Source organism: Astatotilapia calliptera, chromosome 9, assembly GCF_900246225.1.
Source record: "Astatotilapia calliptera chromosome 9, fAstCal1.2, whole genome shotgun sequence".
Classification (NCBI taxonomy): Eukaryota; Metazoa; Chordata; class Actinopteri; order Cichliformes; family Cichlidae; genus Astatotilapia; species Astatotilapia calliptera.
The window spans coordinates 275,591-293,626 of record NC_039310.1 but is presented as its reverse complement, the minus strand read 5'-3'; the positions used below and the strand labels follow the sequence as shown (position 1 = coordinate 293,626).

General features: G+C 44.0%; 1 protein-coding gene across 4 annotated transcripts; it reads left to right on the top strand.

The window, feature by feature from the left end:
• The first annotated feature begins 12,058 nt into the window (after positions 1-12,058).
• On the top strand, positions 12,059-17,415 carry LOC113029911 (uncharacterized). Of its 4 annotated transcripts, none has more exons than XM_026180930.1 (3): positions 12,059-12,736; positions 14,066-14,164; positions 14,358-17,415. In XM_026180930.1, exons 1-3 carry the CDS (start codon positions 12,076-12,078, stop codon positions 14,462-14,464), a joined length of 867 nt encoding a protein of 288 aa, XP_026036715.1. In that variant the 5' UTR covers positions 12,059-12,075; the 3' UTR covers positions 14,465-17,415. The 4 variants fall into 4 exon arrangements, with proteins under 4 accessions (XP_026036715.1, XP_026036717.1, XP_026036716.1 ...); XM_026180932.1 differs by having other exon boundaries at positions 14,066-14,245; XM_026180931.1 differs by having other exon boundaries at positions 14,066-14,250.
• Positions 17,416-18,036: the final 621 nt, after the last annotated feature.

Here is an 18,036-nt window from a genome sequence, read left to right as displayed (position 1 = left end):
ATTCCTCATTAAAAAATGGCAAGGCACTGAAAACTTCTGAGGTTTCACTAGATTTTTGAGCTTGGGCTCTAGTAACAGCCACATTGCATTGATGATTCTGGTCTGACTCCAACAAATCAAAAAGCACTGGAAAATCTCGTCCCAGAATAGCTGAATAAGGCAGGTTATCAACCACCCCAACATTTAAAAGGTATGTCTGTCCATTCACTTTAATGTACATGTCAGCTGTTGAGTACATCTTCTCATCTCCATGCACACAACAAATGGGGGTGGTGTCACTAACACGGACAATATTGGGGGGCACAAAATCTCTATGTATCAGTGTACGAGAACTGCCAGAATCAAGCAAAGCTCTTAAAGTTGTTCCATTAGCTTCAATTTTTATCATTTTAACAGTCTGGTCACACTGGAGCCCATGTTCAGCATGTGAACGTGGCATGAAACACATTTGAACCATCTTAGCTGAGGTTTTTGGGCACATTGGCTTTGTGTGGCCCTCTAACCCACAGAGGTAACAAACAATCTTTTTTGAATTTTTTAATGGTCTGCCAGCAAACTGGTTCTCACCCACAGGAGTTTTTTCTGCTGACAATGGCCTTTGATGATACATCTGGGCTGATTTGGGGCCTTCCTTTGGCATTTTATTTGCATTACAGGTCCAAGGTTGTCCTTTCCTCCTGGCAGCTACAAACACTTCTGCCAGCTCAGCTGCCTTCGCTGCAGAAGACGGATTGTGCTCTCGAATCCAAACCTTTTGGCTGAATCCATTTCCCGTACAGATCTTTAAGTCGAGCATACAACTCCTTGGGGTTCTCATCAAGCCTGACTTCCAGTGAACGGAATCGCTGCCTGTAGGTCTCAGGGTTAACATCATACTTGGACAAAATTGCAGCTTTAACTTTGTCATAGCTGAGAGAGTCATCAATATCCATATGAACGTATGCTCCTCTTGCCTTGCCCGTTAGTTAGAAAAAAAAAAAACTGTGTCCTCAACTGGCAGATCCCACTGCTGCCACCAATTGTGAGGGACCAAGCAGCCAAAGCAAAGAGGACACAGGCAAAAAAAAATATCTTCAAAAGGGTTTTCTTTATTTTAACCCTCAAAAAGTCCAAAAATTAACAAAATTCAAAACCATACTTAGCAGGCCCATAAAACAGATCAACTAAATATAACTCTACAAAAAGTAATTTCCAAAAACTTAAACAACAAAGTGAGACACAACTTAACTCACAAACTGACCTAATTACAAAGACACATGAGGGTAGCTTTTATAATGATTTGGCCAAACCATTTGAACACAATAGGGGGGAAAACAAAAACACACACTAATATTAACTAAGCACAGAATAACCTAACTAAACCTAAAACACCCCTGCTCCTGGTAAGCCCATGGTTGGTTCTGCTGAGCAGGCATTTTGTCCCCAGAGTCCTCAGCCACGCCTTTTGCCCAGACAGGAAACAGCCACCGCCCAAACCCAGGTAACTCAAAGAAAGAGAAACATAATTAATATAACAAAACATTTTAGAAAAACCACACAATGTTACTATGTGCGCGCCTCATAATACCAGTGTTAAGTTTAACCAAATGATTAATGAAGAAAACTGCAAAGCAAACTAATAAAGTGAAAAATGGACTAATTTACCCCTGTGTGGCTGATGCCATCACAGTGGAACATAGAGGTGTAAAAGGTCGGAGAGGTATGAAGGTGCCAGTCCATTTAAAGCCTTGCAGGTGAGCAGCAGGACCTTAAAATCTGCTCAAACCTGACAAGGTAGCCAATGAAGAAATCTCAGTACAGTGGTAATGTGAATTTCCCAGTTCTTGTTAAAATGCGAGCAGCTGCATTTTGCACCATCTGTAGACCTCTAAAACTTGGTTAGAGGAACATAAAGCTGCAGGTCATCAGCGTAATAATGAAAGGTTACATTAAAAGAACGTAAAAGAACACCAAGAGGCAGCAGGTACATAGAAAACAGCAATGGTCCAAGTATGGAGCCCTGAGGGACCCCATGCCTCACTGCACAGGTCTCTGAGAGATCATTTTTAAAACTAACAGTCTGAGACCTCCCAGACAGGTAAGATCTCAGCCACGATAAAACATTTTCTGTAATTCCAATAAAATGTTCAAGCCTATCCAATAAAATACAGTGATCCACAGTGTCAAACGCAGCACTTAGATCCAGCAGTAATAAAACTGAAGTGCGATCGTTGTCTGCATTTACCAGCAGATCATTTACCACTTTGACAAAAGCTGTTTCTGTGGAGTGATTTGGTCTAAAAGCAGACTGAAATGGTTCAAACAGATTTTTTGTTGACAGATGCTCAGTGAGCTGCTTTTTCAAAATACTTTTTCAAAGGCCTTAGAGAAAAAAGACAGATGTGTTAAGAGAAATAAAATGTAGGGTCCTAATACTGACCACAGTTCCTTTATAGCCCAGGCTGGTAGAGGATCCAAAGAACAGGTTGTACATCGAGCTGCTTTTACAACCTTAGTTAATCCAGACAGGGAAATAACCTTGAAGTCAGAGAACAGTTTATCAGCATCAACAGGCAAAGCAGCCGAGTAGTCTGACGAACTGCTTGATGAGTGAGTAATCTGATTCCTAAGTGTTTCAGCCCTGTCTCTGAAAAACATAAGAAAGTCATGAGCTGTCAAATTTGAACAGCAGAGAGTTGAGTTACTCTCTGTTGCGACACTGTGTTGAATAAGAGTTTTGAGTTATGCTTATGACTCAAGATGAGATTTGAGAAATAATTTGCTATTGCTGCAGACATCACAGATTAAAGAAAAGACAGTGAGTCCAAGCCTGGAGAAATACTTCTAGTCTGGAAGATTGCCAGTGACGCTCTGCTTTTCTTCAATTTCTTCTCAAGTTCAAGAGCTCCTCATATAGCCAGGGCATAGGGTTCCTTTTTGACATTTTAACTTCTTTATAGGAACAACAGAGTCCAGTAGTTCAAGAAGTGTATTATTAAGGTTCCCAGTCAAGGTGTCCACCAGAGATGGGCAGTAACGCGTTACTGTAATCTGATTACTTTTTTCGAGTAACGAGTAAAGTAAGGGATTACTATTGCAAAAACGGTAATTAGATTACCGTTACTTTCCCGTAGGAACGCTGCGTTACTGTGTTACTAAAACCGTGATTTTTTGCGAGAATGTCTCACGACAGTAACGTAAGCGAGTGTGCCGTTAGTGACAACAGCTGTGTGCAGATCAACAATGGATCACATATCGATTGTGGGAGAGAGTATGAGCGTGCAGCGTTTAAAGCGTGGAAGTACTGACCTTACTTTGAGTTTGATTCCATAAAAAGTGACAAAAACATTAGTGTCCGCTGTGCGTGGGAAGAAAACTTCTTTTTACAGCGAAAAAAACCCCTAAACTTCCAAGCAAGCACCGAGAGCGCAACGACGTAATGGGAAACTCACAGAGAAACTGCCGTATCCTTCCACTGACCGCTGCACACCTGCACCAGGGTAAACCTCCACCTACCGCAGTCCTGCTTTACAGGTGAAAATAGAGCAACAGGACCGCTGAGTCTTTGACTGTATTTATGTTCTGCTGTGTTTTACTTGCATCTATTTGAAAGAGTGAGTGTAAACAAAAAAAATATTTTATTTTATGTGCTGGAATGTGCAGAAAATAGGTTTAAATGTTAAACTAATTTATTCAAGTCAGAGAATGTTGCATATAATAAAATTTTTGCTTGATGCATAAAGTTAAAAGATTAAAACTGATAAAACAAGTTAAAAAAAGAGACTTTTCCATTTGATTACATTTTGTATGATGGATTATGTAGAAAAAGTAGAATTGGTGTCATGGTCCTGGGCCGTGTTGGCCCAGTATTCTTAGTTCTCTTGTATTTTTGTATTCAGTTCCCTGTTTAGGTTCTGTTTCCTGAGTTGCCCTGTTATGTTGTTCCCTGTGTGCTTTCCCTTTGTGACTCTCACCCCCTGTGTGCCCCTCTATGTATTCATGAGCCCTTGTCCCCTTTCGTGTTTCATTCCATGTTTTCCCCAGCCTGTTATGTCTGTGTTTTCCCCGTGCTCTCTCCTCCTGTCTGAACCTCTGTGTACTTCCTGTTTGACTCTGCCCGTCTCCCGTCAGTGTTATGTTCACCCCGCCCTGTCTCGTTATGGTTATCTGTGTCAGCTGTGTTCCCCGTGTGTTCCCACTTTCCTCGTTAACCCTCTGTGTATTTCTGTCTGCGTCTCCCTCTGTTCGGCGTCGCGTTCTCCCTCATGTTGTGTGTTATTCTCCCCGTGGTTCCTGGTACATCTCATGTTTAGTTTTTCCAGTTTAGTTCAGTACTGTTTTGTGTTTCACCTTTAAGCCAGCATTAAAACTGTGATCTTTAAGTTTATCCCCGTGTCTGTGAGTCTGCATCTTGGGTCCTTCTCCTGCCTGCCACACAACGAATCATGACAATTGGGCTGAAAGATCTATCGCTTTATCACCTATTCAGGTTGTAAATCGTGTTTTTAAAAAGTAACTAAGTAACTAAGTAATTAATTACTTTTGAAAATAAGTAATCAGTAAAGTAACAGGATTACTTTTTTGGGGAAGTAATCAGTAATTAGTTACTGATTACTTTTTTCAAGTAACTTGACCAACACTGGTGTCCACACATAACTCCTGGGTAAAAATAGGGTCCAACACATCAAGTAAATGTAATTTAACTCCAAGCAATGCTTCGGGGCTATTATGACGAGATGATCTGAGGGTCAATTTCCCCTCTCAGAAGCTGGAGATTTAGGGATTAAAATATCAAATAAAATTGGTGAGTTGTTGAAAATAGGTAAAACACAATTTTCAGTCATTGATACATTCAGTCCATAACCCAACACAAGGTCTAGGGTGTGGCCCTTACCTGTTGGCCGAGACACAATTGTGTGAAGTTTGAGGAATCACTTACATTTAAGAAATTTTTGACCAGGGGTTTATCCTCACACCACAGATGAATATTAAAGTCCCCCACTATAAGAATCCTTAGTCTGAAAATTCCAAAATAAATAAGCCATTATATTTAAGTGGACGGTATGTTAGGAACATGACGTCCGGCTTATGAGTGCCAAAAAAGTCCCGAAGTACATGAGTTTTATTTGATACAAATCTTGCATTTAAGAGAGCTAATTTAACTCTCTGTCCATCCGTGGTAGCAGTCAGTAATTGTAGGTTGTTTATATTCGCTTCACCTCCCCTCGTATCCCGTTGGCATGGCGACCAATTAAACTGCGTCGGGTGAGCGACGTCAATGATGTAAACAGGAAGAAGGTAGCGCTGTTTGAGTCCAAAATAAAGTCCTAAACAGCCAGGGTCGCCAATGGTAAGGACCTGCCGCATCCAAGTTCTGACCTGAACACACTTCCCAGAGCGCATGGCACGTATACGTCCACTTCTACAGCGCTTCCGTTCAGAAGGATTCCAGGATGGATGACAGCGATGCAGTTCCTCCGGTACCGACGCCATAGACGGCAGGAGTCCTCCACATCGCTCGCTAACGCTGGTGAGAGGAATGGGCCTGAAAGACAGGATCATGGCAAACCAGGACCCTCCATAGCCAGTTACCAAGATTAAGTGAAGTACCCTCTGAAGGTCTACTAGAAGATGTGAATGCAGCATTACAGACAACCCTACTGTGGCCATTGCTGAAACCAACGGAGTGATCTACACTAGAACTATACAAGATCAACAGGACCCTAAGAACCTTTATCAGGAACTTATTGGGGATGTGGTGTACAACACTAGAGGCCAACTTCAAGCCTATAGCACAAGTTACCATCAAGTCTGGGATTAACCAAGGAGAGATGCTTTGTCTCCACTATGTTCTGCAAAGGTTTGAACCCCCTCAGTGAGATTATTGACAAGATTGGCTACAGATACCAACTACAGAATGGAGCAGTTGTCCACCACCATCAAGATGTATCCCAGGACTGAATGAGACATTGATTCACTGGTGTCCACCACAAGGATATACAGCACCTTGGACTATAGAAGTGTAGTGGGATGCAGCAAAGAGAGGGAAGGTAATCAGAACTGAGGGGACTGACTTCTGCACTACCAGAAGTCAACATTGCAGGCATCAAGGACACCTGGAAATCTCCCAATCAATACCTATGCTCTGCCAATGATCAGATACCTCGCTGGGATAAATAACTGGCCAAAAGGAGGCGATAGAAGCCCCTGACATCAGGATAAGGAAGCTCGTCACGTCCGCAAAGGCCGATGCCGAAAAGTGGACCCAAAAGCAGATACAGGTGAAGGTACAATAGACAGATTTCTAATCAGAATTTATTAACAAACACCAGATTACATCTTAAAGTTGTGGAAGGAGAGAGGCATGAATCAAAACATGATTAAGGAGTAGAGTGACGATGGAGGTCACTGAAACAGAAGGAGAGAGATATCAGAGGAGTTCTGCATGAGGCACTGTATAACTTGCAGGGTTTACTTGCTCGCAGGTGGAGTGCAATGTGAAGGGGAGGTGGAACGGTCCGGGTGAGGACCAAGGAAGGGAGAGCGGGTTCCTACGGTGATGTGTGATGTCACACAGCTAATATTTCACACACTTCCCTTCTCATTCATGCTGACTGAATGTGAACGGTGTGAAACAGCAGTGAGCAGGAAGGGAGTGCGTGGATTCCCTTCCCTCTTCTCCCCAGAGCCCTGGGCCCCCACCCAGCTCACTGTATATATATTGCACTGTGGTGTTCCCTGCTGTAAATAAACTGTGAACTTTTTCAAGAGCTGTGTCTGCACTCGAGTCTGTTCTGTCCTGTAAAATACCTAAAGTTATGCAATACTTACAAAAAAAAAAATCACTGCCTAAGGTTACTCATATATTACTTAAGTTTGCTTAGAGTATAATTTTTTATTTGCTTCCTGTAAAACACTGACTTGCTGCTCCCTTATTCTACTGTACTTATCATTAAGTATTTGTAGTTATGATAAATATGATTACATTGTAATTTTTAATAAAATCCATTTCAGTTCCAGTTAACTACAGTGCAAATGCAGCCATATTATAAAGTGTAACTTCATAATCATAATTATGAAGTTAAGGATCTCAGTCTTACATCAGACAATAAAAAGAGTTAAAGCCATCAGTGACTAGATAAATTTGCTTTCGGTTAGGTTTAGATGCCAAAACTGCTCGTTAAGATTATGAATAGTTTGGTTCAAATGTGTTTCATCCTTTGCAAGGATTCAAATAACATGTCCTCACACAGAGCACTTAATCTGCAAAGGTTCTTTTACTTTGAAAATTGGCAGGATTTTCTCAGCTAAGAAACTCAGCTTGATAGAAAACTGTGGCACAGCGAGCAGTTCTGTTGGCCACGCTGGAGCCTGAATGTGAAACAGTCACCTACACTGCATCTCCCGAGTTAAGCACTTTTTAAATTCCTGTTGATTTCATAAACTGCAATTTTCAGTTGTAGTTAAGACCTTCTGCTGGATGCTGCCTCCTGTGGGAAACCTCGTGCCTCTACGACGCTGGCAGCTTTGACTCAACAGAAGCATTTTATATCCTTGGAATTAAATGGGATAACTGATTAGTAAAGAAACCTTCATTGCAAAACATGATCAGCTGTGATGCTTCACAGAATATGCAAAACTGTAATTTCATATTTTCTGTTATAGAAACTAATGACAATAATATTCATAAATCACAACGACTAATTATTTATAAATGTAATTAAAACATTTTTGTTATTTTGTGCAGCAAGTTAACTGTTACTACAGATTAATGAAGCAATAACTTTGTACTTTATAACAAAGTGTCACCAAAGAAATGAAGCACCAAAGCTGTGTCCACACAGGAAGCAGTTCACAGCAATCAAAGACCAGAGAAAGTCAGTGACATTCTGTGGCTTTAAATAACTACCGGACAAATAAATGCTGGTGACGCAAAGTGGGCAGGTCCTACGATTAACATATGACATGCCAGTAAATCCATTGGAGGTTACCTTGGCAACTGGAACTTCAAATACCCAGAGGCTTTAAGGGGTGGCTACAGCGCCTTTGCACCTTTTGTTTTTTTAAATATCCATTTTAGTAATATTACAAAAAGATGTAAAAAATATTACCAGATATTCAGAACTGGTCTCTGTAAGGTACCAACCACAAGAGTACCCCCTGTCAAAGGTACAGTAGCATTATCTTAATAATGTCCTCACTGACGAGCTGCACTGCTAAAGGTACAATGGAGCACTTTATGTTCTTAGAGTGAAGTCATTTCAGCTCTGAATCTGTGCTTGGTTTCTGGGTATCAGGGGAAACAATGTAACTAACACATATAGTAGGAGTCTGTAGAGAGCCAAAAAGAAGTGTTTGCCCTGTGGCCCCTCAGGAGAACAATCCTCAGTACATCGCAACAACACAAAAACTGCTGGGCATGACCCGTCGATGTGCTCGCTGTTTGTTTTTTAACTACATAAACTGCACATTGCATACTTCCACACTGACATGAAACAGAAAGGCAGTAGAAAGAGAACCGTCATCCTTACCTCTGTAGACAATGGAAGCATATAATAAAAAGGGAATAAATAATAAAGTGTACCAAACCTGGCTGACATAATTCATCTGCACTCTGGCATTATTTAAATGTATGGCTCCAAGATACAAATCTCTAGCTATTTGAGCTAAAACTCAGACACAAAGACCTTGATTTCAAAAACACACCGCGTGACTTTGCTGTAGTGCGAGTCACCTGTCTAATGAAGTAGACGTGCATGCGCAGACCTGTGATTTGTTGAGCACGGCAGGAAAGGCGAGGCTCCAGCTTGTCATTGAAAACCGCTTTATGGGATTAATTGGCTGCTGATGGCTTATGGATTTTTCCTTTTTCCTCTTTCTGTCTTTGTGTTACAGTTGTGCTGTACATGTTGCTGTTCTGATATTTGGCCTTGTGGTGCTTCAAGCTCAATTCAGTGGCTTTTGTATGGCTGGCTGCTTTGAAAAGCGGAGACCTTCCTCTCTCTCTCTCCTCTCGCTCTGTATCAGAGCAAAAAGATTTTCAGTCCAGCCTGATTCTTTGGGATGAATGCTGCGGACAAAACATGTCAATGTGTTTAGTGAGGAACTCGAGGAAATTCACTTCAGTGAAGGTGAATATAAACACCTTTTTTTTTTACTTTTCCAAATGTTAATTTATGGAAGAAGTGTGTTTTTTATGTAAAGGAAAACACAAACATGAGCAACACATAGTGGGACATTCTTATTCAGAACACATGTGGCACCATGTTCATGCCAAAACACATTTGTTCATAAAAATGCATAATCTCTCAGCACTATGTTAACAAAGAGGAATGAGCAGCACAGTTACAGCTCATGTCTAGTCCCACAGTGCTCTTAATATAAGCATTTAATAATAAAACATTTCTGCCCATGTCCACAGTAATGTCCACCTCAGCTATGACGGACCGTCTAAAAACCTTTGATAGAAACAAACAAACAAAAACATGTGGACCTCTAAACCCTGCCAGCCTGCCTGTGAGCACTCGGCGTTAATGAAGAAGCTTTGCAGCTATTGGCAGAGATCTCTACACTGTGTGTGTGTGTGTGTGTGTGTGTGTGTGTGTGTGTGCGTGTGTGTGTGTGTGTGTGTGTGCGTGTGTGTGTGTGTGTGTGCGTGTGCGTGAGTGTGTGTGTGTGTGTGCGTGTGCGTGAGTGTGTGTGTATGTGTGTGCGTGTGCGTGAGTGTGTGTGTGTGTGTGCGTGTGCGTGAGTGTGTGTGTATGTGTGTGCGTGTGCGTGAGTGTGTGTGTGTGTGTGTGTGCGTGTGTGTGTGTGTATGTGTGTGTGTGTGTGTGTGTGTGTGTAAAGAGTCATTAAGTTCACCACAAAGTCTGCATGTATGACAGAAAGACATGTGCTGTTAGGTTGAAGCCTCAAACACAGAGCAGCAGTGTTGTGATTATTTAAATGCACTTTCCAGTAGAAATGCAGGAGGAATGACATTCTCCATGTCAGGTGGTCAAATATTAATAAGCTGAATGGTGTTGCTGTGCTGGTGCTGGGTGTGTATCTGAGACTGGATTGCTTAGATTACTCTGCACAGTCCTGGGTGTGTATTGTGGGTCTTATTCCCGCACACACTGATAACCCTGATCTCTGATATTCAGTGTCTCTCGGCTTATCCCGGTAAAAGGACCATCTGTGGCTGAACAATGCCACAGCAAGTGGGCTCATTGCCACTAGGGGGCACTACACCACTACGAAACAGAACCAGTGCCCCCCCAGCCACAGCTCCTCAGGCTCTTTTGTCTGCTATACATTAACGAACCATCTCTTTCGCAGATAAAGCCGTGTATGATTATTTTACCCCCCCCCCATTCACCCTCAAAGGCGCCGCTGATCACTGTGGAATCCTTGAGAGATTTTAATTTCCATTGACTCTGGAGATTCGCCAGTGTCAGAGGAAGTAGCAGAGATGTAAATGTAATTGCTCTGTTGCTCCATTGAAATGAAGACACTGCTGAAATTAAGCATTTGTGTGGCTGCTTCTTTTTTTTAATCTACTCACAGTCGACTTTGTTCAAATGTGGAAAGAGGACTCAAACAAGAACAAAAGAGAACAAACAGAATCATCACACACAGGCACGTTGCAAGGATCGCACCGCCTAATTTCTCAATAGTCACTGAGAGATTTGGTGTGCAGCTTGTGCCCTTCAGTGCAGCTACAGTAAACACAGAAATAGAAGGAGAACATGAAAGCTTCTTGGATGTTTGTCCGCATTTCATTTCTGGCATGGCTTTGAAAAAGAATGGCACAACATTACTGCTGTGTTCCTGCCTGTGTGTGTGTGTGAAAGAGAGCTGGACACCTACAGGGAACCTTATATGATCTGACCACCATCTCTGCTTCAAAACACGGGCTCGTTTTCTCCCCCACAAATGATTTTAAGTCTTCCTAATTGAAAATGTCAGCGCCTGTTGCAGCGTGTTAAGAGAGCAGTGTGGAATTAAGAGCATCTTAAATGGGCCCCGAGGAACTCGGTTTCATTTCTCCTCGCTTTCATCCTTCTGTTTGTTCATACTGTCCCTGCTACTCTGCAGGGCTGATGTGAGGGTTCGAGTCACACTTTGGTCACTGATCAGTTTCTGAATGTTCATGAATCAGAATACTTTATTGATCCCTGTGGGGTACAGATGCTCCAAGACAGTAACAATAACAGACCAAACTAATATGATACAAACTTAACAAATAGCACCGATATAGGCAAGGCAAGGCAAATTTATTTGTATAGCACAATTCAACAACAAGGTGATTCAAAGTGCTTTACAGAGACATTAGAAACAAAAACAAATAAAAAGCATGATTTAAAATTGATTAAAACAATATAAACAAACAATATAAAAATCGCTCAATTATAAATATCAAGAATATTCCAGAGGTGGACATTTGACTCTAACCTGTGAACTTTGTCATTTGCTATTCTACTGTACAGCGTGTGAAAAAAGGATATGGTTATTATTATTTTCATAAAGAAAAACACACACCGTGTGTGCTCACTGCTGTTTCACACCGCTCACATTCAGTCAGCATGAATGAGAAGTGTGTGAAATATCAGCTGTGTGACATCACACATCGCCGTAGGAACACGGGCATTTGGCTCACATCGCCTGAAGCGTCCCCTTAACATGTTTAACAAAGACGGCTAATAGGAAACGTTGGCAGACTTCAGTCCACACAGCAGCCTCGTCGTCCTGTGTGTGTGCGCGTATCAGTGATTCCTCACATCCTCGTGGTATGCTTTCATCAGTCCCAGGGGCCCATTCATTTCCTCTCTTCCTCCTCTTCTTCTCCAGCATCATCACAGTCACCCCTCACTTCATTTCTCATTTTTTTCTCCCACAGTTTAGTGGCTGCTGGTGGAAGTGTTGGCTGAGGGCCGTGAAGCACACAGTACATCAATTAATCCAGCAGTACTAGGTTCCAGGACGTGTGTGTGTGTGTGTGTGTGTGTGTGTGTGTGTGTGTGTGTGTGTGTGTGTGTGTGTGTGTGTGTGTGTGTGTGTGTGTGTGAAATGCTCAAATCTAATTATTCTCTACCTCTCCTCGTAGCAGGGATGTGGCTTAGACAGACTGCTGCTGGCTCAAGGTTTTCATTGCTGCAATACCTCTCTCTCTCTCTCTTGCTCTCTCCCTGCATCCTACCTTACCCCACCTTCTTCCTGGTTCATCTATCCTCCTGCCCCCTGTTTTATCTTTCCCTCTCTCCTCTATCACTCTCTCACAGATGCCACATCACACCACACACTTGCACTTTCCCTCTCTCTCTCTCTCTCTCCCATCTGCCTGCTTTCTCACTCGCTCCACCAGCTTATCGCCGGCTGCCTGTTCATTTGCCACGGCAGAGCAACAACTGGCTTCTTTCAGTGCTGGAGAGCAGCAGGAAAAGTGGAAGGAGAAGAAGAAGTAGAGGAGGGAAAGGAGAAGAAGAGGAGCTCTTTTGTGAAGCGTCCTTCGCTCATCCCTCTCTGGCAGCAGCAGCCGCAGCATCCGTACCGCTGCCTCCATCAGCAGCGGCGCAGCGGCCGCCGCTCTCGCTGCTGGATGCTCCGTCTCCTGCCGGGATCTGCCTCCACCTTCTCCTCAGGGAGCTCTTCCTGGAACTGGGAGGGGGAGGGAGATCACCACCTCCCAGTTTGCCACGGACCCTCAGCGAGGCAAGGAGAATTGTAGGAGAGCTGAGGAGAGGCACCACCCTGAGTGACAGGAGGAAGCAGGGTAAGAGGCCAGAGTGGCACACACAGAGCTCGCACTTCCATACTTTGCTGTCTCCATTTGCACATCCTGTGAAGCGCAGAAAAAAAACCTGGCTTCTACATCACCTCCATCAACCTGCTCTCCTGTCTGCACTCATCATCTTCACCAGACTGTGGGCACTTTAGAAGAACCACAAGATGTGTGAATGTGTGTGTGTGTAAGCAAGGTCCTGAAAGTTGAGTGGAGACAGGAGGGAGTACCTGCAGCTCCTGAGCAAAGAGAAAGAAAGCAACTGTGTGAGGCAGCATCCTCCTGATGTGTGCTGCTGCTCTTCCTGACGCTCACAAACAAAGACTGACACAATCATGCTCATAGTAATCTGATGAGACTCCAGGGAGCTTCCACTCTACAATCAATGATACTTGGGCCGGCCGACCTCTCTGAGTGTGTGTGTGTGTGTGTGTGTGTGTGTGTGTGTGTGTGTGCAGACTGGCCTGGCTGAGTCGAGCTTAAGTGAAGAATAGAGGAGGGGATGCTAGGTTAGCCTCTGCTTTCTTCCTTCTTTGTCTCGTTGCTCCTCAGTCTTCCTCCTGCCAGCTTGGGGCTGCTGACTCTGATCATCAGTTTGTTTCTTCGTTCTGCTTCAGCTCATCTGCACGTTGGGATTTTTCATCCTCGTCACTGTGTTTTCTGATTGCAAGTCCAGTCACACCATCTGTTCCTCCTGTTAAATATGATTTTTCAGGTCTCAGGAACAATGAAACAGTTCATTTAGTGCCAGCGTGACAGAGACACAGACTGACAACCTTTTACCAAAGCAGCCTGATTGTGGGGAAAAAATCAATGGAATGATTTTGGATCAGCTTAGCTGGAGCGTGCTCTTTGTATTCAGCCGGCTAGTTTAATTAGAATAGAACGGAATAAATTTGCTTGAACTTTTCATCCATTATTCATGCATCACCCACCGACATTTAAATACATTGCTTTAATTTCAAAATAAAGAAATAAATCTGCCAAACTAATACTTAGGAACCGATTTAAAGTCAATTTTAAAGTTAACAAGTTGCAACAAGTAAACTCTGTACAAAATGCTTGCTCTTCCAGTAAATAGCCCGCTCCAGTAAGCTAGACACCTGCAGAAACACAGTAGTATTTCATAAAATCAAACAAATGAGTTGCCTGCATGTGCTGCCCCCTCCCTCCCGTTGTATAATCCATGTGTTGATTTCTCTGCCTGTCCCATGGGGGTGGGGAGGGGATGGTAATGGAGTGTACAGGGCTATTGTCACACCACAGCAGCTCCTGGCCTGACCTGCCTAACCCTCCGTCTCCCCTGTGTGTGCACCCCAGCCCCCCTGTCACCCTCCAACCCCTCCTTCCCAGGTCTCATGGGGAAGAGCTGGATGAGCTTTCGGGAGATCTGGGCGGTGCTGCCGGGCTGTAGTCCAGGTGAGAGACGGTCGCCGTTTCTCACGCTCCCCCTGTCGCTTGCAGAGATGGTTGCACAGAGGCGTGAGAGACTGAATCGATGTAACGTGAGCTTTTTCACACCCTTTTTTTCTCTGTTTTCTGTGTCTCCCTCTGACACCCACTTGCTGGCTTGGATTGAAAATGCCACCATTGTCAATTTTCTCCTTTGCAGAGGAGCCATTGATGGAGCCTAGCCTCACACTGCAGCGAGGCGTCTTCAATCAATGCACTGGCCACTCTCTGTGTATGTGTATGTTTCTGTTTGCCACCGGAGCCTGAAGGGGGGCTGCTGATGGCAGCGGCGATGGCCATGGTGGTGATGGTGGTGGTGATGATGATACGATGGCAGTGGCGCTGCTCACGTGCTTTCTGGCTTAGCTCCCCTGTTTACTGAAAGACTCTCTTCGGTGACGGGTATTCTTGGGTGGATAATACAGATCACGTTGTTATTGCTTAAGAATACGCGTAGTCGAGGAGAGTCCTCTCTTCGCCCAATACCCCTCAGCCCCCCCCGCACTCACCCACCTCACCTCCCCCCGACAAAACACCACCCAACCACGGAGGTCTGTCAGGTTGGGTGAAGCCACACCTCCACGCTCCACCTTCCTATAAAGAAAACCCATCTCTTCTTTGATTTCCGCTGCATCCCGCTGTCTTGCCTTCCCGCCCACTTCCTGTGTGCTGAGCCACGGTGTGAGGTCGACAGTGTCCTCGTGTCTGTCCCACCATACATCTGTCGGTGTGTCTCTGTCTGCGAGGCGTGGTGTGTGGATGTAGTCTTTCAGTGTGTGTGTTGTTCTTTGAGGGAAACGCTGGATTATTAGACGTGTGCATGTGTACGTGTTCCTGCAAAGCCAGCCTGGAACAAGCAGTGGCAGCAGACAGATGCCTGTCTGAAGCCTTCCCGTCAGGAAGGACACATTCTCTCACGCGAGCAACAGGTTTCTGTGCTGAGCACTGGATCTGCATTAATACTCCCGCCTGGCACTCTGTGTGCCGACAACATGAAATAAGCAAAGATAAGGCTCTAGATTTAAACATAGAAACTAAAGCACGGCTCATCAGGTGTAATATCTTTACATCTTTCATTTCCTTGGTCTGCACTGGACTGGCTGTACCTTAGACTCCAGGGCTGTGTGTGACAGGTGGGATAGCCCCGCACACTCACACTGGGTATGTAGAAGAAAGGCTTTTTTGGTCCTTGAAGGTTTGGAAATTAGTCAATTAATAAAAAAGATTATTAGTACAATTGGAGATAAATGATCTGACCACGCCTCCAAACACGCCCCTAGCTCTACAAGCTTTTCGTTCTTGTTTTCTTGCCCCAGCCTCCCTCCCCTTTTTCAGTTCTTTCACGTCTTCTTTTCTCATTAGTAAACGGGGATCCCTCCCATGCCTTCCCCAAACCACAGCTCAGTTCACATTTAATCCTCTATCTACTAAAAACGCTGTCAAACCTAAAATAAGGACGTGGGCCCAGCTCGTGAATGCACTCATCGATAAGAAGGATGAAGACCAAGGCTCAATTCTGTCTAACACCGAAGATGCCAACAACACCAAGAACATACTGAGAGTGTGTGGTGATGGCTTCAGACTGCTTCTCTTGTTTGAGCGTCAGTCCTCGTGTGCGTACGCTGCAGCCACAGCGCTCTGTGCTCGGCACAGCTAAACAAAAACTACCATAAAAGCTGTGTGATTAAGTTTGGCTTCATTAGAGTGTGACATCAGCGTGGGCCTGTAATATTTACTGAGGGGCCAGTGGACATCCACCGGCTGCGGTTACAGAGTGGAACCTCCTTTTCTTCAGCTCCGTGTAGTGCATTTATTCTGTGACTGAGCTGTGCTGAGCTGCCTCTTGTGTTCCCCCTTTTTTATGCAAATGGCTGCTCAAATGGCATTTATCGCAGTGAGGTTTACGCCACATGTAACGCTGCTGCTGCCGCTGAGCCTCACACACACTCACACTAATGCACGCACACACTCATAGCTGAGAAAACAAAATGTCCACCACGAGCAGTCGACAGCTCAATTTATGCATTGAGGAAAGCGGCGTCTAGATAAACAATTACCCCTGGCTCAAATGGTCTATAACCAGCTTTTTCTGCGTTGCCAGCCGGGCCAATACATCATGAATATGGATTCCATCTCCATGTCTGATGGCACATTCTGAACCTTAACAGCCGTGTAAAATCCATTTAAACACTTAATAGGATCAGCTCGAGTCATACAGCCACGTCCTCACATGCATCGCCTCCCGTGATTGTGTGCTGCAGATTTCCGTATCGCCGGGCTTTTCCGAGCCTTTAAGAAGCAGTTTCTGCGCCGGCTTTGCTGCCACGTCGAATATAAAAGTTAGAGTCACTTAGACATGCTTGTGACTGTAATTATACAAATCATCCCAGTCATTACCACTGCAGATTATTCCAATAATGCAATTAATGCTTAACACTTGGCTTAGCTGATAATTACTGCTCCTTTGCTCGTAGAAACAAACAGAGCAACATGCTTAAACGTGTGTAGGAGGATGTAAACCGGAGCATTTGTGGGGTAATGACGAATCCAAAAAGGAGCCTCCTCCCCTGCTCTGCATGTCCACTGTGCCGTAGCGTGGACGCGGTCCTCTCGCTGTTTGCTACCTGCAACTGTGTTTGTTGCTGCTGCGGGGCTTCAGCTGGCTGCCACCGCTGCTGTCATCTCATGTTGCATTGTGTAAACACCTTACATCTAGCTCCACTGCTACACCGTTAGCCTGCGATGATTCCTTTGTTTGCATTAAAAAGCAAACACATGCATCCAGGCAGTCAACTGTTGCATTTCCTGACTGATTTTGGGCTCTTCAGTGGTGGTGATGAGCACACCGTGATGTGGTATAAAGTGTTGTGTTAGTCGCTGTGTGTGCCAGCCTGTGTTTGGACTGTTTCAAAAGAGCTGCTTTGCTGTAAAACCCACTGTTGACATGTCCTGTCAAATGCAACGCTCAATTTCTTTGAGGCGTGGACGAATGAGGCATTGTGTGCTGAGAGTGACGCCTATCTAAAGTGCATGTGTGCTCCTGTGCTCGTGCACTAATGCTGTTGTGTGCTGACGACATGCTGCTGCAGCTGCTGATGACTACGGTGATCCCTTTAGGCTAACCACTCTTTTCAACACATGTGAGGTTGTCCTGTAAGTGTGCCTTATTTCTGTCAATAAATTGTGGCTGTAAATACAAATAAATCCCTCTCTTCAAATTGAAGTGTGAAACGAAGCATTAATTAACAACTTGTGTATACACACACACACACACACACACATTGATGTGGAAAGAGGCCTTTACTGTGTGCTTGAGGCCTGTTTCATATCATAACACAAAATAAAAAATACACGAGGTGAGAACTGCATTAGTGTTAAATATTCGGGTTAATAACTTGAACACTTTCTGTCCCCACACTCTGTTGGCCTTTCCCCCTCAGAGAGTAAAAACAAAACGATCTCCTCTGTTCTGCTCTTTGGCAGTTAAGTTCAAAGAGGCGGAAATATCCAGTGTATTTAAAAAAGGCAGACGAGCTGTGAAACTTTCATTTGTAAATAGTAGATATTTTTTACTAAATTGCCAGGTTTGTTCAAACTACACACACACAAGCAGTAACGGCTGAAACAATGTGACTGACGAGCAGATTTTAAAATCGTTTCCTCTTTTTCAAAAAGAGCCATTTTTATCCCTCTTATTTTCACTTCTTTACACTAACTAATAGAATTTTCATCAGTTCAAAAAAAACAAAGAAAAGCAAGAAAAGAAATATCAATACACTCCTGAAAAATGTGTTGCGACCTTACAAGATCCACCAAAGGATTTGCTGCCCTGGGTTTGC